At 27.6% G+C, this 10233-nt stretch overlaps 1 protein-coding gene across 1 annotated transcript; it reads right to left on the bottom strand.

Moving 5' to 3' along the window:
* Positions 1-694: 694 nt before the first annotated feature.
* Positions 695-9358, bottom strand: LOC132938277 (citron Rho-interacting kinase-like). The gene is made up of 26 exons (XM_061005025.1): positions 8939-9358; positions 8632-8807; positions 8373-8554; positions 8079-8292; positions 7630-7822; positions 7261-7475; positions 6823-7200; positions 6656-6765; positions 6303-6585; positions 5901-6218; positions 5522-5632; positions 5182-5442; positions 4954-5115; positions 4648-4842; positions 4388-4582; positions 4092-4304; positions 3820-4025; positions 3505-3744; positions 2598-3027; positions 2371-2524; positions 2076-2301; positions 1859-2007; positions 1626-1802; positions 1396-1554; positions 1171-1309; positions 695-1064 (listed from the first exon to the last, which is right to left on the bottom strand). The coding sequence occupies exons 1-26, from the start codon at positions 9126-9128 to the stop codon at positions 953-955; spliced, it is 5388 nt and encodes a 1795-aa protein (XP_060861008.1). The 5' UTR covers positions 9129-9358; the 3' UTR covers positions 695-952.
* Between the last annotated feature and the right edge of the window lie 875 nt (positions 9359-10233).

The following is a 10233-nucleotide window of genomic DNA, read 5'->3' as shown; positions in this document are numbered from 1 at the left end:
AATTACAACTAGTTGGCCGCTGCCTAGTTGCGCTTTCTCGCTGGACAGGGTATAGGATCATCTTACGATTCACTCGCATTTTAATTACCAATGTAAAATAATGTTCATCAAATCTTGATAGCACATTCTTATTTTTACTCGATATTACATAATTTATTTAATTTCAATAATAAATAGCCAAAAGGTTCACGAAAATCGCAGCTCACTTTTTGTTGGCCCCGTACCACAGTACTGATTTTGGATTAGGTATATAAGCTAATGACAAAAATAAATTGTTTCAATATTGAATGTTCAATTATTTAGTAAATATGTAGTTAATTTTACTTTTGTACAAATTTAAATATTTTTGTATTGTTCTGTTTTTGATTTGTCTTTTAAAACTAAATTATTATTATTATCTCATTAATGCTCTCAAATTCATATGAAATAATTTAGAATTAATTGTGTTGTATGCTATTGAAATCTGTATAATAAATATATTTGATTTTAAGTATAACAATTTGATTATTTATTTAAATAATATAATATCTTGTAGTACACTTCAAGCTATATTGGTATTAAAAAAGTAATTTAATGACTAGTTATTTATAAAAGTGAGTTATATTCAAAAATTGTATGTTTTGTTTGATTTAATATATTATCTTGATTTGTCAAGCAATTACCAATTAAATAAATAAATAAAGACCGGCAACAATTTTTAAAAAGAAGTACATGTTTAATACAAAATCGTGATTAACTTAAAATATGAGTTTTATAAAAAAAAAACAAAAAACAAATGGTTCACTATCATTGTGAAAAATACTTTGAAACAAAACTTAATTAGTTTCGTTAATCAGATAAAACAAAGAGTACTTAAATAGTAAATAGAATAAATAATACAAAAATAAATCTAGATTTAAAAACAGTTATCTTAATAGTAATAATAATAAATAATAATTATAAAAACAAATTTTTAATTACTATTAAATTGTATATTAGGGTTGAAGCAAACTTTTTTTTGATTTTCCTCTGGTTCATCTAAATTTTCCAGCATGGAAGAAGTAAAACTGAACTCTGATTCATCACTGCAATTTGGATTTTTATTAGATTGACGTTTTTTAAATATTTAAAAATTAACTTAACTATCTATTTACTTAAAATCTAAAACGTACTGCTTTCAAAAACACTTACCATGTGTCCTGTGTGTCTAGGGTGTCTAAGGTATCATTTGAAGCTAGTGAGTTTTTAATAATTTTAGATGGATCCAACTGAAAGATACTACATGTACCTTGGAAATCATTTGTGTTAGTCAAACAAATATCGCTACCTCCTAAAAAAAGGAATGTAATCAATGAAATTCAAATCTATATCCTAGGATTCAGATGTAATTAATCAATAACCTAATGTTTTATTTACTTAGAAGTTTAGGACGGTTTATGGTCAAAACTGCTTTATCTTTTGGCTGTTTAGTTGATGTAATACTCCATGAATCTTCATCCACACAACATGACTGGGTAATTTTTATAACAGAAATTTCGGATTCAGATACAATTACTAAAAATGGTTTTTTGAAAGCTAAAACAAAAAAAAATAAGTTATTGAACATTTATTAAATGATCAATATTAAATTTCTGGATTATACACACCAAAACTATTTGGACTGTATGGCCACTTCATTTCACCACCACGTGTTTTCTTGCCATCAGAGTCAACAAACACTCCGTACACATTGTAACATAAAAGATATTCCTTATTTCTCGTCAATTCACACACAAACATTGGTCGATAATCATGTGACTTAGCAACTGAATCAGTAAAAAATCCTGAAATACAAAAATATTTATTAATTGAAACACTGACTAAATTTAAAATTGCTTACTTTTACAACTGAAATTTTCTGTCTCAATTTTGTAAAAGCTGTTGGTTGTAAATATAATTCCATTGGGCATGAAGCAAATGCAATTAGTTGGGACATTGGTTTTCAATATTTTAGTTACAACAAACTGAGTATCTTGCCATTTTAAAACACTTTGAAAATTATAAAAATTACAATATTAATGGTTACATTATATTATATTTATAATTTTAATACTTACGTAACACTATGTTCAGATCCTATAACTACCAATTCATTACAGCGGGAAACTGCAATACAGTTAATTTCTTTCAATTCAGACATAGTTGTATTATTTTTAGATGGTTGATTGTTGCGTATTTCATCTACAATACGAACTACTTCAATAACTGGCTTTGACATATGACTTAATTCAGAATTTAGGACAACAGTTCTCATATTACATTTTAGTAATTCTTTAGTAGTTCCTAAAATACAGACAAACATAATATAAATACATAAAACAAATTAAAAAAAAATACTTTCAAAGCACATACCAGCAATCATTAAAACTAATTGAAGTTTAGGCAAGAATACAAAGTCATTGACTAATTTTGGTCCAACGATAGGGACGAGATCATGTTTAACTTGTTCATTCTCAGATTTTATATGGACTGAAAATAATCCTTCAACAGCACCTAATAAGAATACCTATAGAATCCAAAAATAATAATATGAGAAATATTGCATATTAATGCATAAGAGTATAACACTTTAGATTTACACTTTGTGATATTTGATGAATGCAGTTAACATTGAGCAATTTTTCTTTATGGAAGGTGTATATATTATCTTTGTAATCATGATTTTCTTGTAACTGAGCAGCACTTTCACAATTTTCCAAGTACGCTTTAATTATACTCAACCAATTCTGTTTTTCTGACACGCAAGATACGATAATGTACAAAAATAAGGTCATCCAACCAGTGTTTAAGTTGTACACTTCAATTTTAAACATCTGATCATAATCTTCATTAGAGTTTTTGTCAAATGTTGAATCATTTGATTCTGCCACATCAACAACTTTAACAATATTTGATGACATCATCAATGGCAGAGTATAGAATGGTTGGGTATCATATTTATCGTTGAAAATTAATAGCACCCCTTGTTCAAATTTTGCATACTTTCGATCCCAAATTTGTTTTGTATTGCTAGAAATAAAAAAAAAAAGAAAAATATTTACTCAGAGTATCATATAATGATCAATTAGCCAGATTAGCAGGCTTAATAAAAATAATACATAGTTTAATAATCTAGCATAAATGTGGGAAGTACATCCAAATTATTTAATTATCCATTGCAAACTTATTTTTTTAATAAGTAGTTATGTATTTTAATGCATAAAAACAATGCCTTTGATTAATTTGTTACAAGATGTTGTTGTTTTGGCAATAATCCTGGGGTGTTATTCTAATTGGGCTAGTATGTGTAAAGCAACATATAATTATTCAGATATGCAATTTATAATTTTTGATTTATGCGCACAAGTAAAAATAAAAAATGTATATTAATATGTATTTACTTTTTGAACATGTTAATATACAAATCTACAGTTTATAGTTTAATTTTTTTACGTTTTAATTCTATAATAAATAATTTTGAAATATAAAAAACAATTAAGAACTCACTCCCAAATAGTAACCCATGATTCAATTTCAGTTTTTTTCTCACTATCGCTTAGAACAACAGGTGTAGTGGATTCTTCTTCTTTTTTTATAGGAGTGCAATCAGGTAATAATTCATGCGAACATGTTACATGTGTAGACACCCTACACTCTTGACATTGACTAATTTGTTGCCTACTTACAATTTCAGTTTTACAGTGTGTACATTGTAATCCATCACGTTTGCATATCTTTACTTCAAACCTAAATTTATTTAATAAATTAATAAATATCATTAATACATTGTGATTTTAAGCATTTACGAAAGAGTGAACTTGCTTATGAAATGACTGAAGTTGAGAGAGTGTATTAGATTTTAATTTTTTATAGGCAGGCGAATTAGCTTCAAAATTAAGACAAATGGGCACTAAAGGTGTTGATGGACCTTGTGTTCTCATCATGTTCAATTCAGCTTGAGTTTGATAAAGTTTATTTGCTAGATCTTTAGATTTACTTCTTTCAGAATTCAATAGAGATTCGATTTCCTACATAAATTCATACTACGTTAGGAAAATAATAACTAAGTGAAAAGAAATAAAAAATAATTTTACCTTTTGATCAATATTTTCTTTGTTTTTACCACTGAACAACATATCACCCAAAGTCCTCTTCTTTTTGGTTACATCATCAAACTTCGTTTGTAGGAAATCAATAAGTTTTGTTTGTTGGAGAATGGTAGCATCTGCTTTTATTAAACGTTCCTCGTAATATACTTTTTGTTCCATCAAACCATTCTTATATTTTGAAATTACATTCTGCATAACCTAATATACGAGAATATAAATTATAATTTAATAAGTGAGATAATAAATAAAAAACCATAAATTAACTTGATATTTAAGCTTACATTTGAATCTTCAACCATAGCTTCTAACTGAGCAGTTAATCGAACATTGGCTTCTTTCAAAAGTTGTTTTTGACTAATAGTTTCAGATATTTCAGCCTTCATTTTATTTAACTCTTTGATGACCTTTTCGGATTCAATTTGTAGTGTATAGAACATTGTACTTTTCTCTCTTAAATTAGAGTTGACTTCATCTAACTATAAGAAAAATTTTAGAACTTCATTATTAATTGTTGTTACATAGTTAATACTAAAATAAATACCTGTTTTTTCATTGAATCAATTTCTACGTTTTTATCATGAACTCGATCTGATAATAATTTCAACTCTTCTTTAACATTATCTTGCACACTTTCAAATGTTTTACCCTTACTTTCAGCTAAAATTCTCAATGATTTTTCTTCATTATACAATTTTTTTGCTTCACGCACTTCGTTTCTTACTTTTTCAATTTCATTCTAAGAACATAGAAACACATTTTCAATAAATTGATATAATTACTTACAATACAAATATTGATATAATTAAAGTAATGATAAAAAAATATAAAACATTAGCATAATATACACCTGTTTGGTTTTTATGTCTTCCAAAAATTGTTTTTCTTTGTTTTTAAAGGTTAGAATAGATTCTTCAAAGCTGTCAAGTTGTTCATCTTGGACAGTAACCAGTTCTCGTAATGTTTTAATATTTGTTTCACTTTTATGAAATTTAGTTTTGTACTCAAGAATCTGAAATACATATTTAATTATTTATTTATACAGGAAACAATATTTTTCTATAATTAAATAACTTACTTGTCTTTCAAGAGAAGACTTTTCACTTATTTGGACCTTAGATTCATTATTTATCCTAGTTAATTCATTACTTAGCCTTTGGTGTTCAGCTACTTCTTTGTCATATTTCAATTGTAATGATTCTAATCCTTGATTGAGATTTGTAATATTATCCTGCAATAACTTAAGTTCATCTTCTTTGTTTTTAATTTGCAAATTCTTTTCTTCTTGTAATTTAGCAATTTCTTGCTTAAAATTATTCCGTGCATCTTTGTGATACTCCTAAAACATAATTTTAGTTAACTTTTTTTCCTACTAAAGAAAACTTATAGAATAGCTCTTTGGACTGAATTATTCTTACTCTAAGACTACTGATATTATCTTCCATTGTTTTATATTTTCTTTGCAAAATTCTCAAGTCTAATTTTAAATCACGAATTTCTTGTTCTCGATTTCGCAACTCTGTTTCATACTAGAACAAATTAATTAATTTCAAAAATCAAAAAGGTTAGATATTAATTAACGTATCTTTAGACCAAAAGTGAAACAATTTGATAACCAGGTAAAAAGAACAGCTTAACACCAATGATTAAATTAAAAATATATATACAAATGTCCAAATTTCGAATTTTGTTTTGAAAAACAATTTTGACTATTTATAAAGAATTAAATTAGTTAGTAGCTATTTAGTATTTTATAATAATTTAAAATAATAGAACATAATAATGCTAAATATTTACCTCCTTTTCATTTTCTTTTTCAGAGATTGCTGTTTCATGTTTTTCAAAAGAAAGTAAAGATTCACTGTTTAGACAACAGTTTTGTTGTTGCAACTGAGCTATTTGTGTATGTAATTTTTCAATTTCATTATCTTTTTCATGAGTTATACAATTCAATTTTGATTCGAGCTGAGCTAATTGTGTATGTAATTTTTCTATTTCATTATCTTTATCATGAGTTATACAATTCAATTTAGATTCGAAATCAGAAGCCATTTTCTTACACATATTTTTATGTTCAGATAGCATTGCAAGTTCTTTCTCTGTATACTGAGCGATCTAAATGTACAACAATATATTAAAACAAAACAATAGGTAGTTAAAAGAAGTTTTTATGGGTACTAGGCTTATTAGCACACTTACTTTTGAATTTAAACTGTCTAAGTCTTTTTCTATAATAACTATTTTTTTATTAAGACATTGATTATCAATTTTTAGTTGATTTTTTTCAACTTCAAATGTATCTTCTTTAACTTTCATTTCAGATATCAATGCAGAAACATGATTATCTATACTATTTTCTTCAGTCAACTGTTTTGATCGACGAACAATGTGCTTTAATTTAGATTTAAGCTTAACAATTTTTTTGTTAAGTTGTTCTTCATTGCTTTGATATATTTTAATGTCATCTTGGTGTTTACATAATCTAAAAAATAATTTATGAAATATTTATATTTTATTAAATACTAATAAATAGTCATAAAATTCATCTATACTGTGATTGTAGTTCACTGTTCTGGGCTTGTAAATCTTCATTTTGTACTTTTAATTCCTCAATATTATATAATTCATTAATTGTTTTGATTTCCCATTTATCAATTTCATTCTAAAAATATTATTAATTAAAATAATTATATGAAAAATGTACAAACTGACCACTTACTTTAACCATTTCTGCTTGTTTTTTATGTGTAATATTATTAATGTCGTCATGACTAGTATCACTATTCTCACTGATTTTGGTTAATCTACCTAATTCACTACTCAATGAAGTCACATCTACATGCAACAAAACATTTTCTTCTTCCATTTTTTTAATCTTCCTATCATTTTCAACAAATAATGAGTCATATTCTGCTAATTTGTCTTCATATGCTTGTATTAAAACTTGAGCATCTTCTAATTCCTTACGCTTTACTCTTATAGATGTTTCTAATTCAGGGTTGTTGGTCATAAAATATGATTGATTACGTTTTGATACTTGCATACTATATGTAAAACCAATAAATGGAAGATCTCTGCCAGAAAATTGTTTTTGTTTCTACAAAACACAAAATTAATATTTTGGATGGTTTAAATTTAAAACTTTTTAACAACTTACTTTAAAATCATTTATGTTAAGAGCTGGACGAACACGTTCATGTATTGGAAAATTAGAAACATCATTATCAGATGAAAGAGATGGAATGTAAGGTGGTACCTGGTCATGTAAGCTATTGAAATTTATTTTTGAAAAAATATCCAAATCTAACATCATGTCAACAGTAAACCTTTTGTCTACATGACATACTAAAGACTCGATCATCTGTCTATAAGCTGAAAATTTTAAATTAATTGAATTATGAAACAAAAATTGTTATTCTATTATATATAAGGTATATGTAATTTAACACCATTGACCAATCAACTTTAATGTTAATAGATGACAAAGATACTTATTCATTTTAGGTTGGTACATTGAGGTACTTACATGAAGATACTTTCAAATATGAAGGATACTTCAATATATTGTCAAAGTTTAATATATTTGAATAAATAACTGCTTGTTGTTCAGAATTGAATGGAGTATCCCCAGTTGCCATCTCATATGCAACAATGCCAACAGACCACAAATCACATTGGGGTCCATAACCTTCCAATGACTTTGAACTAGACTGCATAAACTGCGAGTAAATAAAGTAAAATATATAATATACGCACCTTTTAGACAAGAAAAATGTTAACTTCCCAATTCTTTTTCAACAAGTAATATTTTTATTATAAATTTAATTTATTTGTATCTATCAAATGATAAATGAAATGAATGAAAAATGATTTTTGTTCAATAATTTTAATAATGAAAACCTGCACCTAATACTTATAATATTATTTAATTTAAAAAATAAATGTTAAAATATTATTATTTAAATAAACATTTACTATTAGAACTTCCGGTGCTAAATACTCTGAAGTACCAACAGGCATGCGAGCACATATTTTTCCATCACGGTTAAGTTTTGCAGAAGAACCAAAATCAACTAATTTCAAATGTCCAACACGATCTAGCATCATATTTTCTGGTTTTATATCACGATGAGCAAATCCCATTGTATGCAGATGTTTAACAGCCAATAAGAGTTCTGCGATATAAAATCTAGATAAAAATAAATAACAATAATAATAGTGACTAATAAGCACACAATAATAAAATACTTTATACAATATGATAATTACTTAGCTGTTTCTTCTGGTAATGTACCATTAAACTTATCAATTAAATTTGCAAAATCTCCACCTGGGTGGTAGTCCATAACTAGGTAAAGATTTTGAAAGTCTTGAAAAGCATAATGCAATTGTGTTAAAAAGGGAGAACTAGATGACGCCATAATATCTCTTTCGTATTCATAAAAAGCAATCTGAAATAATTGATAATTTATGTTTTATAATATTATAGGTGAATCGCTATTCAGTAAGTAATAGTTATTTTCATTACGTCTCTATGATTAAGCAAATTATCCTTTTTCAACACTTTCATGGCAAAAATATCCTTGGTATGTTTCTCTATTACTAGTTCTACGTCTCCAAAATGCCCTTTGCCGATCACTTGTTTGGATTCAAAATCCAAACGGTTGACTCTGAGGGATTTCAACTCTGGTATAGCCATTTTAACTGAAAACGAAAAATCGTGTCAATCAACAGATTCACATTAAAAATTAGATAAGTACAATCGCCCAATTACACGACGAGGTAGGTACATTGTACGCTCTCTCATGTGCCGACGGGCGCTGATTTGCGCTTACATTTATTCACAAAATTTGTGATCAGCGGATCGCTCTTCATGAAGTCGTTGTTGCATTCGTCAAACAGCAATATGATGGCGTCGAACAGCAGTTCCTTGTTCAGAGCCGTCGTGGCCATAATTGTCGGACCACTGAGCACTTCGCTAATGCGCATTGATCGCACCGATATTGATTCGGCTGCCGGTTCCATCGCGAAATGGTCGTCGGCCTCATAGAAGTAGTATGGACAGACAACAGACCGTGGCAGGTCACACTAATCACACTATTCACTAGGTCCCTTGGAAATAGCAAGTCGGTAAACACAAACGTCACAAACGAAACACCCCAACAACTCGAATTAATAATAACTCAAATCCCAATAACCGAAATCAGGGATATCCGATGTTATACTGAAATCTGAATAACGTTATATTTTCAATTTTGCAGCTGGACGGAAAAAACCGTTGCGGCGGCTCATGGAATGAACACTAGACATTAAACACACAACTACAGCGCCATCTACTGGTTAATTGACGACAACACTGATCAGCGATACAATATTATCTATTCTGTATTTCTGTAATAACTGATAAACGATAATACCATCGCAACTTTCTGTTTCAAATATTCCGATTTCCGACTTTCCTATATAGTTCCGACCACGACCGTACTTATCTACATAACATATATTATACTTATCTATGACCACGACTATAGAGAGCCTATACATTCATATACAGGCTCTCTGACCGCGACCAAGACGTATAAAGATCATTGTTATTTCTTTATAATTGTGAATTGTGATTCCGACCGATAAACTGATTCATGTGAAAGATTTGTAAATCAAAACCAGTATAAAAATGTAATATTTTTAATATCCATAATTTAGAGAAACAACATTTAAACTTTATTGTTATATAATATTTACACTCATATATCACTCTAATGCACCACCTATGCGTAATAAACTAATAAACATATTATATTAATATTACTGTTTTGGTTTTTACTTTTTACGAAAAAGAGTAAAAATTAAAATTATTCAACGCGTGGCGTACCTACATATTATTATGACAATATTATAGTAATATTATAATGTCGGATATTAATATATTATCTGGTATTTCTGGTGATCAATAATAATTATTTGTATCACCTACACATTATTAAATTATTTATGCTAGAGGTATATAAGTTACACTTTTGATAAATATTCATGTATATTATGTACAAATATTTGAAATAATTATATAAATTATTACGATGATGTACAACGTTAAATGAATTAAATCGTACCTGCAGCTTTCGAACATATT

This window comes from Metopolophium dirhodum, chromosome 2 (assembly GCF_019925205.1).
Source record: "Metopolophium dirhodum isolate CAU chromosome 2, ASM1992520v1, whole genome shotgun sequence".
NCBI lineage: Eukaryota > Metazoa > Arthropoda > Insecta > Hemiptera > Aphididae > Metopolophium > Metopolophium dirhodum.
Note: the sequence above shows the minus strand (reverse complement) of the source record. Positions and strands in the feature narration are given on the sequence as shown.

What these genes read in the sequence shown, in the direction of transcription:
- LOC132938277 (XM_061005025.1), bottom strand. Translation starts at nt 9,128, where the DNA reads ATGGAACCGGCAGCCGAATCAATATCGGTGCGATCAATGCGCATTAGC. An exon ending in TAGACAGTTTAAATTCAAAA is followed by an intron (nt 6,219 to 6,302) that starts GTAAGTGTGCTA and finishes TTGTACATTTAG; the next exon opens with ATCGCTCAGTATACAGAGAA. An exon ending in CAACTTCAGTCATTTCATAA is followed by an intron (nt 3,745 to 3,819) that starts GCAAGTTCACTC and finishes AAATAAATTTAG; the next exon opens with GTTTGAAGTAAAGATATGCA.